The 18784-nt window shown below is 39.9% G+C and overlaps 1 protein-coding gene across 1 annotated transcript in view; it reads right to left on the bottom strand.

Annotated features, from left to right (window-relative positions):
- MEGF6 (multiple EGF like domains 6) overlaps nucleotides 1–13585 on the bottom strand; it is a 172777-nt gene extending 159192 nt beyond the window's left edge. The window contains exons 1-2 of the mRNA XM_023753913.1: nucleotides 13375–13585; nucleotides 4457–4579 (exon numbers count right to left, since the gene is read on the bottom strand). Of these exons, the coding sequence (XP_023609681.1) occupies nucleotides 4457–4579; nucleotides 13375–13585 (334 nt within the window). The remainder of the gene's footprint in view (nucleotides 1–4456; nucleotides 4580–13374) is intronic.
- Nucleotides 13586–18784: the final 5199 nt, after the last annotated feature.

Below are 18784 nucleotides of genomic sequence, written 5' to 3' on the forward strand. Positions count from 1 at the left end.
CCACGTGCGGGTGTGCACGTACAGTGCAACTGAAACTTCGTGGCCCATGCGCAGAAGTTGGTATTTTGTGTAAGAGCCACACTCAAGGGGCCAAAGAGCCGCATGTGGTTCGCGAGCCGCAGTTTGCCGACCTCTGAAGGGTAACCAGAGAAGGCTTAACAGGCCAATTGACATGCAACATAGAACACAGTAAATAGAGTTCTGACAGACAAATATGGGAGTGAGAGATCATCTACGTTAAGGGTAAAGTATGAAAGTGGAAAGGGCATGGCTTACTTGGAAAATTGAGAGTAGCCAGGATTGTTGGAGCACATCATAGAAATCATAGAAAGGTAGGAGAGAAGTGGTAAATTTGTGCTTACAGGCTAGTAATATAAGGTGGGTTTCTCTCATCAATAGTTATTAAAATCCATTTTTTAACCCTCAGCACTATGTCCAAAATAGAATGTAAGAATATCATTTCACATGATACAGTGTACCAATGATGTGTCGTGGAATTGTGCACCTGAAAACTATAATTTTGTTAACCAGTGTCACCCTAATAAATTGACTAGAAAGGAAAAAAATACACACTATTAAAAATAAATTTAAAAAATAATATCATTTCACAGTAACTTTATGATTTTTCTTAGTCTTAAAATACCTATCAGACCTTATTTTAAAGCCTTTGATCAGGATTGAAACTAGCCAGGTTTTCCTGAAAACTGCTTTTTTTCTTTTTCAAAGTAAAAGTTACTTAATCTCGTTAGCTCTCAGACTTCTTCTCTCTAAGGTAGGAGATTGGGCTAGATTATTCCTTGAATTTCTCCCAGTTACAATCTTTTAGCATAGAAACCAATATTTTTACAAAAGCATCAAGGCATACTTCTTTTCAATAAAAACATTTAAGTTACACACTCATTTTTATTAAACTGGATATAAAATTCTCACTCTTTTTATGCTTGGACTTTCTAAATTCTAAATTCTTTAAACACTTTTAAAAACAATTATTACACATAATCCAATGGGGCTTAAAAAATACAGGTTAGCAGATAACTTATTAAAAATAGCAATTATGGAAACTCAGTAAAATCATTACACTGCAGAGACACAATAACTTCATGGTCACTTTGCCCAATTTCTACAATTTACACATGAGGCATCTGGAGTGTGGACAGATTAAGTGATTTAAGAGCTTAAGCTGAAGGCCACATGCCAACTTGGATTCCGTGGTGCCATTGTCCCTAGTCCACGAGGACAAGATTTAATGGTGAACTAACAACATAAACATCTGTTTTTCTGGTGATTGCTAAAATCTAGTTTCCGTTTTTTTAAGTTGTTGGTTACCAAATACAGGAAAAGTATATGAATTGCTTGGTAATATCTGTGTTCGTGGAGACCAAATCAGCAAATCAAATCTGGCAAGAGTTCCACAATGTCCTGTGCTGTGTTGGTGCCTTGCCACCAGCCAGGTGCAGGGGGTTTCACTTGCTGTGATCCTCCTCACCCATGGGACATCCTCAGACTGGCTTTTCTGATGCCACCTCTCTGTGGGGAAGGGACTGTCATGCTTCCGGCCATGATAGCCAACTACTCTGGACCCTTCCTCTTGCACCTCTTTGTGAATATATTTTATTGATTTTTTACAGAGAGGAAGGGAGAGAGATAGAGAGTTAGAAACATCGATGAGAGAGAAACATCGATCAGCTGCCTCTTGCACATCTCCTACTGGGGATGTGCCCACAACCCAGGTACATGCCCTTGACCGGAATCGAACCTGGGACCTTTCAGTCCGCAGGCCGATGCTCTATCCACTGAGCCAAACCGGTTTCGGCGTCTGGACCCTTCCTCTTACACCTCTTTGTGGGACTTTATCATTCTGGCACAGGCTGATTGGTAACTGCTGGCCCTGTATCACCACAAGTGCACAGCCCTGAGAGAGGGGACTCGTTTTTGAAGAGAAATCATCTGAAACTCTGAGGTTGGGGGCGAAGAGAGTTCACTCTCCTGTAGTTGTGATTAAAAGAAAGTGGAAAAAGTGCTGGAGGCTCTAATTCAAAAAGTCACACAAGCGTAGGCCTATGACTGATGGGCAGAATGGAGCAAAGGAAAGAAAAGAAGGGAGGAGGAAAAAGGAAATGGAGGCAATTAATTTCAAGAACTCCAAAGTAATAGAATCATAAAATCCCATAACTCCATCTTCTCTTTTGTGACTCTGCCATGGGTCAGGATGAATTTCTGTCTACTACAATTCTCAGTTTCCTGCCAGGTAAACACTCCCACAGGGAAGTGAGCTAACTTAACTTCCTGTTTTTTAAAAAAATCTGACACTTCGTATACTACCACTCAAAATCTAGACTAATGTGAAACCCAGTTCTCCAAGTAAACCCTTTCTTTCAAAACAAATAAGCAAACAAAAAATTCTTGTCCTCACACACGTTATTAATCTTTAAATATGAAGGGCTAAAATTCTTCTAATTGCACCAAATGAGATTCTTATGACCATTCTTTGGAACCAAAACTTCAGTTTATGCATATGAGAAAACTTCCATGAAGGGCAAGTGCTGGCCTCAGTCCAGTACTTTCTGCAGAATGCCATTCGATGGGTTAAATACTTTAAAATGAGTGCATTTTTTCATAAGCTTAATTTTACACTATGGTGAAATTCTGCATAAGGAGCAGATCACCATATGGAACTGTAAATAAGCCATTATCATATTGTCAATGTTTTTGTACAATAGGAATTGTGATTTAAGGAGTAGAAATAGAAAAGATAAATCATAATATCCTTACCTAACTCCACTTTTGACCTGATGTCATTCAAACTAAAATTGGAAAATTCAAGGGTTGTGGTGGTGAGGAATAAGGAAAGAGCTGAATGATTTTACTAAGAAATAGCTAATAACTGCCAGGGTTTATCTAATTAATTTTATCAGTAAATAGAATTTTGTTGGCTACTATTTATTTTGCCTTATCACAAAGACCAGACATTATAGATTTATACACATAATTACTTTGCAAAATACTTTTATGTCTGACACAATAATTCACCAGCTCAACCTTCACTGTAAGTAGTGCAATTGAATGTCTTAATAATTCTGTTGCTTCTCTACATAACTCAGAGAAGTGATGGTGGCAGTTTAAGGATGTTACCAGCTGGGCACCTTCCGGGTTGGGGTGGGGACGGGAAAGAGGTTCCTATTGCTAAAACCAGTAATTCTGCGTGTAACTATGCATGTCCCACCAACACGTGTGCCGCTGCAGATACAATCATTCCACACATCGAGTTCCCTGGATTTTAGGGCATGACATATATTTGTATCTTTACTCAAGCTTGGAAAAGTCACTTTCTGCCACTGGGAATCTCCATTTGCTCTTATAAAAAATTAGAATTATGACCGGGACATCTTTGGTTATTTCCCTTGGCCTTCTCTCTTTTCCTACAAGATGTTCACAAAAAGAAAGGGAGTATGCTATGAAACTAGGTTAAATTAGCTTGTTTCTACTCTAAGTTTCACAATTATAGACTACTTATAAAATACTAGTAATTTTGACTAGTCTACAAGCCCTAAATAAATCAAACCAGCAATTAAATTGTGCTGTTCAAGGCACTACTCTTTTAATATAATAAATATTTTAAAAGGGACCTGCTGATAAAACTAGTGTTTGTCCTGATGTCATTTGAGGGTCATAATTCAATGAGAAAAAAAAACACTTAACCACTTTTATGTAAACTACTCCAGCTAAAACAAAATCAGAGCAGTAATAAATCATACAGGAAGCATAATATTTTAAAAATGTATTCTATTGGGAAGTTTTCTGTGTATTAAAGCACATACTCAGTTTAAAAAACTTATAAAATTAAAAAAACATACAAATAATAATAATACATAAAATAATAATCCCACATAAAAATATCTAAGAACATTTTGATGTACAATAAATACATAGTAACCTTGTTTAGTGTGTATAGTTTTAACTATTCTTGAGCAACTCTAAAATTGGCATATAGTCTTATAATTTTTGCTTTTATAATCATGAGTCCAGTTCTAAGTCTGGGTCTGAAATGAGTGAACACTGTAGGTAGCGACTGTATAGTCCGACAACCTCCTTTCATTGGGGCTCCTTGTGTACATGCAACAACTACCTAATTTTTCCTTTATGGCATATGGCAGAATGATTTGCTATGGAAATATTCACCCACATGGGGATTCAAATTTGGCTTGTGAATGTTAATTTCTACTATATATTCCCTTCCCCATCTTTTTTTTGTCTTTTAGTTTATTAGTAGCAAAAAAAAAAAACAACAAAAAAAACACCACCTCTTTTTTTTCATTCTAAGAGATAGAATTGTGCTTGAAAACTGTCAACTTCTATAGATACTATTACACTAGAAAAACCTTTCTCTCCTATCCCTACATAGGCAGGTTGATTTTTCACTGAAAATGGCTTCAAGCTGCTCCTAATATTTACTCACTTATGCAGGTGCGTTCATCAGCATGGAGTCTGTATCCTGTATCACATTCACAGTGGAAGGTGCCCAGAGTGTTAATACAGCGCTGCTGGCAGCCTCCATTCACCACCGCACATTCATCGATATCTAGAGGAGGAAGACAGATGGCCAGGATTACAATGTCATTCCAATGTCAGCTTCACAGAAGTGGCCCAATATTTCTTTGATTCACAGTATGTGTTATATTGTACAAAGGCACCGGCTCTGTGACCACAAATCTTTCCTTGTTTGATCCATTTTGCTCCACAGTATAAACAAGAAAATGTAGATAGAAACTTTATTGAGCTTTTTAAAGCCCAGCAACAATAAGCATAAGGATTGTCTCACAATTTTCTCTTCTTCACGTACTGGTTAATTAGACAGATCTGAGATACAGATATTTCCTTGGGGCAGGGAGACTGGAGAATTACAATGAGCTACTCTATCTGGAGCAGCACACATTGGTAGATAAACACCTATTATTGGTCTGATACTGCTGAATGAAGCCAATAATAAAGACCTTGGATCTCCTTCTCATGTGGTATGGTGGACATCAGGGAATAGACACATTCAAACAAAAACCATGGGTTGGAGTTCTTAAAAATACACCAATATACTTGCTTCATTGATTTAGTCTCTTCCTTGTCAGTCAGGGTTCCATTTTCTAAAATATTTAATGTGAGACGTTACTTTCAATTTAGGAAAAAAGAAAACATTTAAAAAGAGGTCAAGACTCATAGTCTCCTGTATCTTATGATCAGTCAAGGTCATAATAAAAGAACATAATATCCATCTTCCTTTAGGAAAGGAAAGTCAATGTATCTCTTATAACCTACTAGAGGCCCGGTGCACGAATTCATGCATGGGTGTGGTCCCTAGGTCTAGCTGGTGATCAGAGCCAATCAGGGTCATCTTGTCCAGTCCTGATAGGGGCTGAACCGACCGGGGCCTGCAGGCTGGGGAAGCGAGGGACGCGAGGGGAGGGATTATGGGAGGTTGGCTGACTGTGGGAGGTTGGCTGTGGGAGCACACTGACCACGAGGGGGAAGCACCTGTATTGAGTGTCTGCCCCCTGGTGGTCAGTAAGCATCATAGCGACTGTTCTACAGGAGTTCTGGTCTTTCTACTTATTCAGTCATAATGGTCGCTTAGGCTTATATATATAGAGATACTTTCTTGTACCCTATATAATCAGTTCTTAATGTATCTGAAATTAAACACACAAAAAATGATATTCACAAATGTTGGGAAAGCTTTTCAGGTAATCAGTGTATTAAAGGCTTTAAATTTTCTTTTTAGAATATTTTTTCTTCAAAACCTGTCTTTTCACACAAGTCAAAGTATGGGAAGGCAAGTGTCTCATGCAGAGAATGTCCCCAACTTCCCATACCCCAATCCCTGATATTCAGGCAAAGAATGCTAGGTGTGAGCAATTTTCACTAAGATATGTTATCATAATAGACAATTAGCTTTACAATCAGTGAGATTAATTCCACAGGGCAAGATGCTTACTTGAGAAGACATCCACATTGGGAAGGAATGCTATTGCAATGCCTTATCACAGGAATTTTTCATGCTAAAATAACCTGGTCTATAACGCATATTTTGTACTATAATAAAAACTAAAGTATTTGATGCGAGGAAGGCAAAATGATTTTCTTTTACTTGACAATGCTTCTATATGAAAAAGAAAAACATATATAAAGAATATACTAACTCACAAAATAAGTCCCAGATTTTAAAATTACTAGCCCACTATATTATACAAAGTTCACTCAATCTATGATTTTCTTTTTAAAATTATATATGCTGAGATAATTTCAGATATACTTAATAGAGTCCTATTTTAGAGATAAGAACTAGTGACTTTTCAAAGCATTAGAAGTTTTATTAAATTTTGGACCTGTGATAAACAAATCTCTAAATCTTTTTCATATAAACTAATGTCAAACCAAAATTCTCCATTTCTTATTTGCACTTTGATATTTATGCTACCTAAATTTTTATCTTTCTAGCTTTAGTGTATTATTCCATAGGGTTGAGATATAACTTTGAATCCTAATTCTGTCAACCCCTGAATTAGATATCCTCCAAAGGGCTTTTATATTAGACATACAAATAAACTACCAGGAGTACTTTGTTTCAGATGACAATACACCAAAAATTGACATCATAAAAAAATTATCATGATATACCATATATTTTTATTTAAATACATTTAAAATGTCTTAAAGGATGTATACAGATACCAATGATTATTTCTTAGGAGGCATAAAGATATAGAGAATGAGTAAATTGCACGATGTGGGCATGGGGGTGTTGGACAAGAGATTTAGCCATATCTGTAATGTTTTAATTTTTTATAAGAAAACATTGTCAGGTATTATTTATGTAATAAAAAGTAATTTTATAAAAATAAATATACTATGATGACTTTCCCTTGCTCCTATCCATTAAGCTTCAATACTTTTCTTTCAAAAGAAACCAAATTAGTGCAAAAAAAATAATAACTCATAAGAGTGGACACTGATTTTAAGAATAGTCTTCTTTCAGTATGTGTTAGTGAGTTCATATTCTTAATCTGCCCTAGAATTATAATTAAAGTATTATATTAGAGTCCTAGGCATTTGGTTCAGTGGATAGAGTGTCGACCTGTGGACCTATGGGTCCCCTAAGGATACCTCGGTTGCAGGCTCCTCCCAGGCCCGGGCCCTGGTCAGGGTTTGTGCAGGAGGCAACCAATTGATGTGTTTCTCTCACATCAATATTTCTATCTGTCTTTCCCTCTCTCTTCCACTCTCTCTAAAAATCGATGGGAAAATATCCTTGGGTGAAGATTAAAAAAATAAAAATAAAGTACTACATTAGCAACACACACAAAATAAAAGCAAACCAAACTTTCTCTGTGCTTTGAATCAAATAGTCTTGGGAAAAACATCTTAGTGTTGAAAATTACTAGCCTGTCACCTTGCCTTTCTGAAACTCAGCCTTCTCATCTATAAAATGGAATAATAATGACTAACATAAGTACTATGTTATGATTTATTTTTTTCCTTTTCTAGTCCTACATGACAATTTGGAATAGATTAATAATGCTTGAGATTATATGTAGAAATTAAAAAACAACAACAGGTAATTTCATTCCACTAAGTGGAGGTAACAATATAAGACCATAGAGTGAGAGTGTATGATAGACACAGCTGCAACATCTGAGTTCAGAGGAGAGAAAATTAAGTGATAAGGCAATGTTTGGGGTAAAATCCGAGAACTGAGTGCATGGAGAAAAGGGAGGGCAGCTCAACGGTGTAGTGGTTTGAATGTGCAGTGTCTGAGATTCAGCAGTTAGACCTGTCAGGTTGGAAAATAAGGTTGGCAAAAGGAAGTAAAGTTGAAAAACAAATCTAAAATCTACTTTTAATTAATTTGGAAAGCAAAGTGTTCCTGGTCTTGATTTAAAATACAATACACTTTTAGGCAGGTTGAGACATAATAGGCTGTGTTCACACAGTAGCTAAGCAAACATATTAACAGTTAAGAAAATCAATCATTTATAGAGTGGTACCAAATATAAAGTAATTGGTTTGACTTCTTTTTTCCCTTTTCCCCCCTTTCAGAACATGCTGAATTTACTGATGGTTTGGGCATTGTGTAACCCATACTTCTCATACTTGGAAGCATGTTAAAATCATGGTGAGCATGATAAAATACCCATTTCTTGGTCCTGCCCTTAAAGAGTTTGATTTAATTGCTTTGGGGTAAGGCCTGAGAATCTCTTTAAACACACCCTAAGTGATGCTAATGTGTAGCCAGAGTTGAGATCCATCCACTGACTTAGTTAATGTTTTTTTTTAAATATTTTTATTGATTTTAGAGAGGAAAGGAGCGGGAGAGAGAGAGATAGAAACATCAATGATGAGAGAGAATCATTGATTGGCTGCCTCCTGCACACCCTACTGGGGATCAAGCCCGCAACCGAGGTACATGCCCTTGACCAGAATCAAACCCGGAACCCTTCAGTCCGCAGGCTGATGCTCTATCCACTGAGCCAAACCAGCTAGGGCTAGTTAATGTTTTAATAACCTAAGAACCTTGGTAAAATGCATATACTGATTCAGCAGACCTGGAGCTGGGGACCAAGATTCTGATGCCTAATAGATCCAATGTCATTCTAATGCTACTGGCCTGTGGACCATACTCTTAGTAGCAAGAGTGTACACAGTCCTTTGTTCAACCATCAATGTCACAAGGATCACAAAGGTCATGATTTGTTTCAACTTCTCAGTTGTTTGTCCAAAATAGATCAATTCACTCCAAACGATAACCAATACTCTAAACAAAATACTGTGTATATGTAATAAATACATATATTAATTATTTACCAAAAACTTCTAAAAATTAAAACACTAATAGTAGTTCCTACAAAATTCACTCCATAATGGTTACTAATTTCAAGATAATTTTAGCATCACCTGTTATTAGAAACTAGAGGCCCAGTGCATGAAATTCATGCAGGGGGTGGGGTATGTCCCTCAGCCCAGCCTGCACCCTCTCCAATCTGGGACCCCTCAAGGGATGTCCAACTGCCAGTTCAGGCCTGATCCCACTGGAAAATCCAGGACTGCTGGCTCCCAACCACTCGCCTGCCTGCCTGCCTGCCTGATTGCCCCTAACCAATTGTGCTCGCCAGCCTGATTGCCCCTAACCACTCCCCTGCCAGTCTGATCACCCCTAACTGCCCTCCCCTGCAGGCCTGGTCATCCCCAACTGCCCTCCCTTTCAGGTCTGGTCCCTACCAACTGTCCTCCCCTGCTGACCTGATAGCCCACAACTGCCCTCCCCTGCTGGCCATCTTGTGGTGACCATCTTGTGTCCACATGGGGGCAGCCATCTTTGACCACATGGGGGCGGCCATATTGTGTGTTGGAGTGATGGTCAATTTGCATATTTCCTTTTTATTATATAGGATGACTTGCTTCTGTAAAACATGAAGGGCATGCTAATTCTTTTCTGATGGAATATCTCTGATATGGGATAAAACCAGTTTAAATTGCCAGGATGTTAGACACTCATGCTGAAGCTGTCACAAGTGATTTTCTTTTCCATCAAGATGCTGCTCAACAAAGTCAAAAACCAGAAATGTCAATATTACATTAAATGTTATTATCAAGTATACTTCATGTGAAGAAACGATTTCTCCAAAAATCCTCTGAGTTGCATCTTTATGTTAGTTGTTTACAGAAAGCCCTGCCCTAAGAATTGGAGCTTCAGAACACTGCTGGGGATAATGATAAAGTAATGAGAATTTTTTTAGCATTGCCACTGTGATATGGACCAAGGATTTCATCATCTATAATAATAAAAGTGTAATATTCTAATTAGACCGGACAGCCAAATGACCTTTAGGATGTCATTCGGCAGTGGGGGCTGAGGCAGAGGTGGCTAGGGACAATCAGGTAGGCAGGCGAGTGGTTAGGGGCTTTCAGGCAGGCAGATGTGGTTAGGGGTGATCAGGCAGGCAGGCGAGCAGTTAGGGGTGATCAGGCAGGCAGGCGAGTGGTTAGGGGTGATCTGGCAGGCAGGCAGGCGAGCAGTTAGGAGCCAGCAGGCCCAGATTGCAAGAGGGATGTTCGACTGCCAGTTTAGGGATCGGGCCTAAACTGGCAGTTGGACATCCCTCGAGGAGTCCTGGATTGTGAGAGGGTGCAGGCCGGGCTGCGGGATCTCCTCCTCCCCCTACTCCCCCTTCCCCCCACCACTGTGCACTAATTTTGTGCACCAGGCCTCTAGTTTTTATACTATAAAAGAATATAGAAGATAATCAACCATGTCTGCTAGTTTTCCTTTTTCATGTCCTTTTTCTAAATATTTCTGCTGTATTTATCTCCCAAACTATCTCTCCAGATGGCCACAGAATATAATAGCTTAAAATACTTCACTTTATTATCAAATGTATTTTGCACATAAAAGCTCCTTGAGACAACAATGATCCACTTTTAAAAATCTGTAAACAAGAATAGTTTCGTATTATTTCTCTCAGTCTGTGCAACCATAGTAAGATAAGTCATTCTTACATTTGCCTTTTAACATTGTTTTCAGAAACCTGCTGATTGAAAATAAGTGTTCCTGGGTTGCTGTATGTTGGAGATTGCATTGTAGAAGTGTTAGCTTTGAAAGAAATATTGAAAAGTGTGACGGTGATTCCACTAGATCATTTGTGTAGTTTTGTTTTCACTCTTCTACTATACTACTTTCACTCTGATCTACTACAGTATATCAAAACTGCTGACTTTTTTGCTTGTAATTCTGTAGGACCTGATTGAATGAACTCCTTAAGGTCAAAGATCCTGTTGTATTAAGCATTTTCTGGCATGAAGTCGATAGTCCATAAATGTCCTATGAACAAATAAATGAATGTGTGGTTTAAAAGTCATCCACGGCATTCAGTCTTCTCATCCACCCATATTTATCAATGGGATTTCTAGGAATTGGGCTCTGGCCACACTCACCTTCTCTTTACCTTTGCAGTAAATTATTGATGTTAGTTTTTTTAAAAAAATATATTTTATTGATTTTTTACAGAGAGGAAGGGAGAGCGATAGAGAGTTAGAAACATCAATGAGAGAGAAACATCGATCAGCTGCCTCCTGCACATCTCCCACTGGGGATGTGCCCGCAACCAAGGTACATGCCCTTGACCGGAATCGAACCCGGGACCTTTCAGTCCACAGGCTGACACCCTATCCACTGAGCCAAACCGGTTTCAGCTGATGTTAGTTTTTTGACCACTTACAAGTAGCTTTAAAAATCTGGGATGCAGCCAAACCGGTTTGGCTCAGTGGATGGAGCGTCGGCCTGAGGACTGAAAGGTCCCAGGTTCGATTCCGGTCAAGGGCATGTACCTTGGTTGCGGGCACATCCCCAGTAGGAGGTGTGCAGGAGGCAGCTGGTCAATGTTTCTCTCTCATCGATGTTTCTAACTCTCTATCCCTCTCCCTTCCTTTCTGTAAAAAATCAATAAAATATATTTAAAAAAAAATCTGGGATGCAAAATAAATTATAAGTTTGACAATGAACACATTTGAACTGCATCTGTAGTGACTACGCACTGGTTGTCTATTTGGGACTCACTCATGTTCTTCACACATACTAAATAACTCCAAGGTTTTCCTTAGAGGAATTTTCTTTCCTTAATTTTAATGAAGTCATGTAGTTTCTATGGAATTGATGAACATTCCTCTCCCAAATCAGAGGTGGACTGTACTTGGTATAAACTCATTTGCCACAGTGATTAGACCAGATAATCTATTCATTAGCATAATGAGTTCTCAGGAATGAATGAATTAGTTCAAATGTGATTCAGTGAGTATGATGCTCCACAGAAGGGTTGGGAATCCTGGGACTTAAATGCCCTCTTCTCTGGAAATTGTAATTGTGGATGTGGGACATTTTATAGTTGCCATTTTGCTCCATGAGTGAAAGCTACATTAAAGATAAAGCCAACAAACAGGACAAAGCTGAGGTACTATAGAGAAGAGGAGCTAGAGCCCTGATTGAACTATGCCTGAAGTCCTCCTACCTCTGGGCTTCTCAGTTAAGTGACCCAATAACATCCTGCTATTGTTTAGGCATTCTGAGTTGCATGATTCTATTACTTGTGAGGGAAATCATCTAAGCCGATACATGTGTGCTGTATAGCCAGTGTGCAGGAGGAAGCCACCAAGTGCAGTTCAAACTCAACATAGACTTTTCAAAAATATGTATTGCCCTCTATTCAGTAAAATGGTTTAATCTATAATTCAGTAAGGGTCAGGAAAAGTCATTTAGTTCTCCTCGTCGCATTCATTGGAGCAATTGTATTCCATCAAAATTCTAACAAAGTTGGAAATATGTCACTATTTTTGTTCTTTTTTTATTACAGACATGAAGGGTTTATCAAACGGCCTGTGAAAAGTTGTGGTACATCTGATGGTGCCAAAGAGGTTGAAAGTGCCTTCTTGAATGGTTGCCTCATAACCCCCCTGTGAGTGATCCATCTCTAGCTTTCCCCTCAATCATTGGCCTCCTATTTCTTCTTTCATTCCTTTCTTGGTAGCTAAAATCGCAGGTAGTTTGGTAATCAGTACAAAATAAATGCATGCTGGTAACTCTGAAGATTCTATTGTTTTTTTTCTACATTATGCCCTTTTTTTTAAAATGTTACCAGTTTTCTAACTCAGTAATAAAAGTGGTCTTTCTCAGCATAATGCACCTAGCTCATAAAGAGGCAAATAGGGCAATGAGGTGTATTTTGAAATGAATAACAGTACTAGGAAGAAATAGAGCTCAAAAGTCTTGCTCTGAGGATAGGAGAGTATATTCTTTCATTGAAAATGGAAAGCCTTTGGAAAATGCTAGATATGTGGCTAGGTCTGATCATGGAGAATATTTTCTGCCATACTATATACTAGGGAAACATGGCTTTACTTTATAGCCAGTGGGCATCAGCAGGGCAAAGAACAGATTAGAGAAGTGGAAGGCTGATGGAAGAGAATCCAAGTAATAACCATTGCTGAAATCCATATGAAAGATGATGAGGAAGCTAGTGGCAGTGTAAATAGAGAGATGTGGGCATATATAAAAGGTGTTAAAAAGATAAAATCAATATAACTTGGTTATTAACTGGATGTGATGGAGACGAGGTAAGGTCAACCACCTTGAGCAATTTTATTGATGGTGTGGCATTCACCGGAATAGCACAGGAGGATGAACATTTGAAACTGGAAAAATAGTTCAGTTTTGGACATAAATAACTTGATGAACAAGTAAGATAGGAACTTGGGGATATCTAGTAGGAAATTGAGTACGCGGACTAAAATCAGGAAAAAAATATATATGGGCTGATTTTTCAGCTACTATTTATTTACCTGCACAAGCACAAAAATTAGGAGTCATCCTTGAGACTTTCCTCTTCTCCACCCATATTGGATCAAATACCAAATTTACTGTATATAACTTATCTCCTAAAACATAAAAATCTCTACACTGGTACCACTCCAATCCAACTGCATGAATGGTTGCAGTAGCCACTACAGTAGCCACTAAAGCTCCCTCTACATCCTTTAATGGGTCCTTCATTATCTTCCTACTGCACCACAGTGATGTTTTCAAAACGTCACCTACTCTCTGACTCTTGTCACTGTTTTACACCCTTCAATCACTTCCCATTATTCTCAGGATTAGACTGATCACCAACATGATCTTCAGATCTCTCTGTGGTCTGGTTTTTGCTTCCTTCTCTAATTCTATCTTGCTATTCTTTTCCCCCTGCTATGTTTTAGCAACACTAATCTTCAAGTTCCTTGAAGGCTCTTTACTCCCTTTTGTTTCCACTTTCCTTCCTTTACCTAGTGAATATCTATGCTTCTTGTAGATGTCCACTCAAGCACCACTACCTCAGGGAGCCCTGTATTTCTCCTTCAATCTAGGTAAAATTTATGTGTTATACTTTCCTAGGACTACCTTATTTTCCTTTGGAGTAATTAGCTCATCTATATGTTGTAGATTTGTATGTGTAATTATTTGTTTGATATCTGTGTTCTCCATTGTTAAATAAATTTCATGAGAGCACAACACTCTCAGTTTTGCACAGAACAGTAATCCCAGTGTTTGGCACATAGAAGATTCATTATAAATATCTGCTAAAGAACTAAATGAATGAGGTACAGAGTATTGGGCATCTCCATATAGATTGTAATTTAGTCACTAGATGGGTGATTTCCTTAAGCAAAAGCCTGTAGATAAAGAATGAGTCTAATAAAGAACCCTGAGAAATAGCCACATTTAAGCCAGGCTGAAGTAGGATACACAAAGCTGACCAAAAGGGCATACAGAGAAGTAGGAGGAAAACCAAGGGGGTCTGGCATTATGGAAACTGAGGGAGGTGGGGTCTAAAGAAGGAAAACATGGTCAACACAGGGATGTCAGGAAGAAACTGGAATTTAGCAACAAGATTTAGCATTAGATTTAGCAACAAAAATCTCAGTGATGACAGTGATGATGATAAGAATGTTAACTAAAATCATGCACCTACTGATCATTCAACACTATGTACTATGCACTGCTCTAAACTCTTTACATACTTATTCAATACTCAAGAAAACCTTGCAAAATAGGTACTGATATTACCTAGTGAATAGGTAATATACAATTTGACATATACTTAATGACATGCAAAATTATTTTTGTATTTCATAGGATTAGGCACCACTGGCAAAGCAAGGTAGGTAATTCAGTAAAACTAAGCTTAAGCAGAAATTCCTATAGTTGGTTTTGCGTAGCTAATTTTCTCTACATCTATTTCAACTCATAGTCTAAATATATTGATTCTCTTCCAGCTTTTAAGGAAGAACCAAACCCTCTGTGGGCTGAGAGCTAAATATGTTATTTCTTCTTTTTTTGATATTACTCCTACCTACAGAGGAGAAAGCTGATACATAGAAAGCTGTTTCAATGGAGCAGCTAACATTGACCCCAGATTGCAGTGGGTTGGATTGAAGAAGACCTGGGAGACAAAGAAGAAAGAGAGTTAAGATATGTGTTGCATTTCATTTGACTATTAAAGAGAAGAGATTGAAGTTGGGTAGGAGAGTGGAGTAAAGAGAGTAGGTTTTTAAGGTGGATAAGACTTGAGGTAGTTTAAATTCTAATGAGAAGTACCAAATAGAGATGGTTGATTTTAAAATGTAATAGAAAAATAAAAGTCTCAAATTATTGAGAATTTCAAATCACACCAGGATATTCTAAGAAAGTACATGTTGGGAGAAATAATCCACAATGGTCCCTGAGCATCCCCACACATCTTTGTTGGGTACACCGAGAATTCAGAGAGCCCTGATCACTCTTTATCCTAAAGCCATTTTTCAGGTCTGTTGGCCCAGAGGGATGAGCTAACATCTTCCTTGAAGAAAGAGCAGGCTTGTTTCCATTAATTACAAAAGTGGTGGATTCCCCAGGTCAGGGTTTCCCTGGTATAATGTGACCAGTTGTTTGTGCGGGCATCCAGAATGAGCCCTTTGTGTCATTGCTGTGAGGTTTGGGGAACATGGGGAATTGACACAAACAAATGAAACTCTGGCTGCTGCTTTTGCCATGAATAATAAAGCCCTTTGTTTCTGATCCAGGAGTCTCATGTCTTCTGTCAGCATCCATGAAACAGTAATAGATTAACATGTTAGCTCAGTGGTCGGCAAACTGCGGCTCGCGAGCCACATGCGGCTCTTTGGCCCCTTGAGTGTGGCCACGAAGTTTCAATCGCACTGTACGTGCACGCCTGCACGTGGTATTTTGTGGAAGAGCCACACTCAAGGGGCCGCAGTTTGCCGACCACTGTGTTAGCATAAAAGTAGGGTTAAATCCCAGATTCTGCCGTTTTTGATAGTACATAAGCAGAATAGAAATCACACACATAACTGTCTCTTACTCTAGGTTAGAGAGAGCATGCCCATTGCAGAGTGGAAGGATCTTAGAAGCCAGAGGATGTCCCTGTCTCCCCCCTGTTATACTTATTAATTGCTTGTCGCCTTAGAATTATTAGCACAGTGATACTGAGTAGATGTTTTATCTGCCTGACTCTGATTTGACAATCTGATCCTGTGTGTTATCTCATAAGGTAGGAAGGAAAATATGTCGTGCTAGTGTGTCTTCCTATGATTTGAGTAACAGTGAGAACACAAATACCCAATCCAAGGAACTAATAATTTTGCTCTATTGTTAGCTTCTTGAGGACAGAGATGGTATGTGTTTTGCGTATCACCATGTTAGCAATAACTAAGAGAGTGTCTTGTCCAATACTATGTGTATAATAACATTTGTTGGAAATTTGAAAAAAAGAACAAATGGATAATGGATAGCTGATTTTGCAGAGAAAGAGAATTCAGCAAATGAGACTGAGAAAAGGGGGAGTGAGAGAAAGTGGAAAGGGGTGGAAAGGAGGACAGTGTAGAAACCTGGCACACAAGGAGAAGAGTCTTTTTAAAAGGGAGTGAATATATTATCAATGCTGAAGAAAATCAAATAAAATGGGGCCTGGAAAAATCTGGTAGATATGGGAATTTTAAGGTCTTTCTGCTAAAGTGCAGAATGAGGATAGCAAGTTAGCCTTTGGGGATGTCTATTTCTTTAAAATTTTTCTAAACCCTGAATATTCTTCTTTTTTCGTTATTGAAAACAGAACTGCAAAGGTCATGCTTTCATGAATCTATTATATGGCCGCCTCATCTATAACATGACCCAATATCATGCCCGAGAACCACAGTGTGACAACACTCTGGTATGTTATGATACAATATTGTCATATAGTCTCTCTGTGTGAAGGAGCAGCGAACAATGAAAATAAAACAGAGCTTACTCACAGTCACAGAGCTAGTCCATAATCTTAATCCACAGAGCTTCCACAAACATCAATTTGACATATACTTAATGACATGCAAAATTATTTTTGTATTTCATAGGATTAGGCACCACTGGCAAAGCAAGGTAGGTAATTCAGTAAAACTAAGCTTAAGCAGAAATTCCTATAGTTGGTTTTGCTTAGCTAATTTTCTCTACATCTATTTCAACTCATAGTCTAAATATATTGATTCTCTTCCAGCTTTTAAGTAAGAACCAAACCCTCTGTGGGCTGAGAGCTAAATATGTTATTTCTAGGGATGAACATTGGGTTACAGAAACAGAAACCTTGAACCAAACTCCCAGTTCACTCCCGAGGAGAATGTATGATATGATTTTCTGAGAGATTATAATCTTTGGGACAGTGGTTGTTTCTGATTCTTTTTTTTCCCTCAGCATCAAACCTAACTCTAGCATTTAGGTTCTAACATAACTCTAGCATTTAGGCTGTGCTCGGAGGATGTCTACTTGCTGGCTTAGGCCCGCTCCCTGGGGGATCTGGCCCAAGCTGGCAGTCAGACATCCCTCTGCACAGGGCTTGGAAATTGGAGGCAGGTAGTGAATAATAATTGTCTGGCTGACTGCCCATTTGACTGAGATACTGAAGTTTATCTAAAAACTAGAGGCTCAGTGCATGAAATTTGTGCATGGGTAGGGTCCCTAGCAGCTGCCGGCTGCTGGCCAGGGCCTCCATTCCCTGGCTGCCGGCTGCCACCTGGGGCCTTCCTTCATTCCATGCCGCCACCTGGTGGTCAGAGCACATCATAGCGAGCGATCGAACTCCCAGTCGATCGAACTCCCGAGGGGACACCTTGCACATTAGGCTTTTATATATATGAACTAGAGGCCCAGTGCACAAAAATTTGTGCACTGGGGGGGGGGTCCCTCAGCTTGGCCTGTGCCCTCTCGCAGTCTGGGACCCCTGAGGGGATGACCACCTGCTGGCTTAGGCCTGCTCCCTGGGGGATCAGGCCTAAGCTGGCAGTCAGACATCCCTCTGGCAGCTCGGGAGCCCTCAGGAGATGTCCACTTGCCAGTGGGGAGCAGGCCTAAGCTGCAGTCAGACATCCTTAGTGCTGCTGAGGAGGCGGGATAGGCTCCCACCACCACTGCTGTACTGACAGCCATCAGCCTGGCTTGTGGCTGAGTAGAGCTCCCCCTGTGGGAGTGCACTGACCACCAGGGGGCAGCTCCTGCATTGAGCATCTGCCCCATGGTGGTCAGTGTGTGTCATAGTGACCAGTCATTACCAGTCGTTCTGCAGTTAGGGTCAATTTGCATATTATGCTTTTATTATATAGGAGTGCCTGGCCAGCCTGGGTGAGGGGCTGATGGCTGTTTGCAGGCTGGCCACAGTCCCTTCAGGGTAGGGGTTCCCACTGGGGTGCTTGGCCATCCTGGGTGAGGGGCTAATGGCTGTTTGCAGGCTGGCCACATCCCCTTCAGGGTGGGGGGGGGTCCTGCTGGGGTGCCTGGCCATCCTGGGTGAGGGCTGAGGGCCATTTGCAGGATGGCCACAGCCCCTTCAGGGTGGGGGGTCCTGCTGGGGTGCCTGGCCAGTCTGGGTGAGGGTCTGAGGACCGTTTTCAGGCTGGCTAAGCCCCCCAGCGGGAACCCTCACCCCATGAGGGTTTGGCTAGCCTGGGTGAGGGGCTGATGGCTGTTTGCAGGCTGGCCACAACACCCAGCCACCCAAGCTCCCAGTGGAGGCTGGCTGGAAGCAGGTATCTGGGATTTATTTATCTTCTATAATTGAAACTTTGTTGCCATGAGTAGAGGCCTCAGCCGGCTCAGGGCTGGCAAGAAGCTTGGCTTCCTCCATTGCCCGGGCAACCAAGCCTCCTGCTTGCTCCAGCTCCGTGGCTGCTGGCCGCCATCTTGGTTGGG

The sequence above is a fragment of the Myotis lucifugus genome, unplaced genomic scaffold (assembly GCF_000147115.1).
Source record: "Myotis lucifugus unplaced genomic scaffold, Myoluc2.0 scaffold_53, whole genome shotgun sequence".
Taxonomy (NCBI): Eukaryota; Metazoa; Chordata; class Mammalia; order Chiroptera; family Vespertilionidae; genus Myotis; species Myotis lucifugus.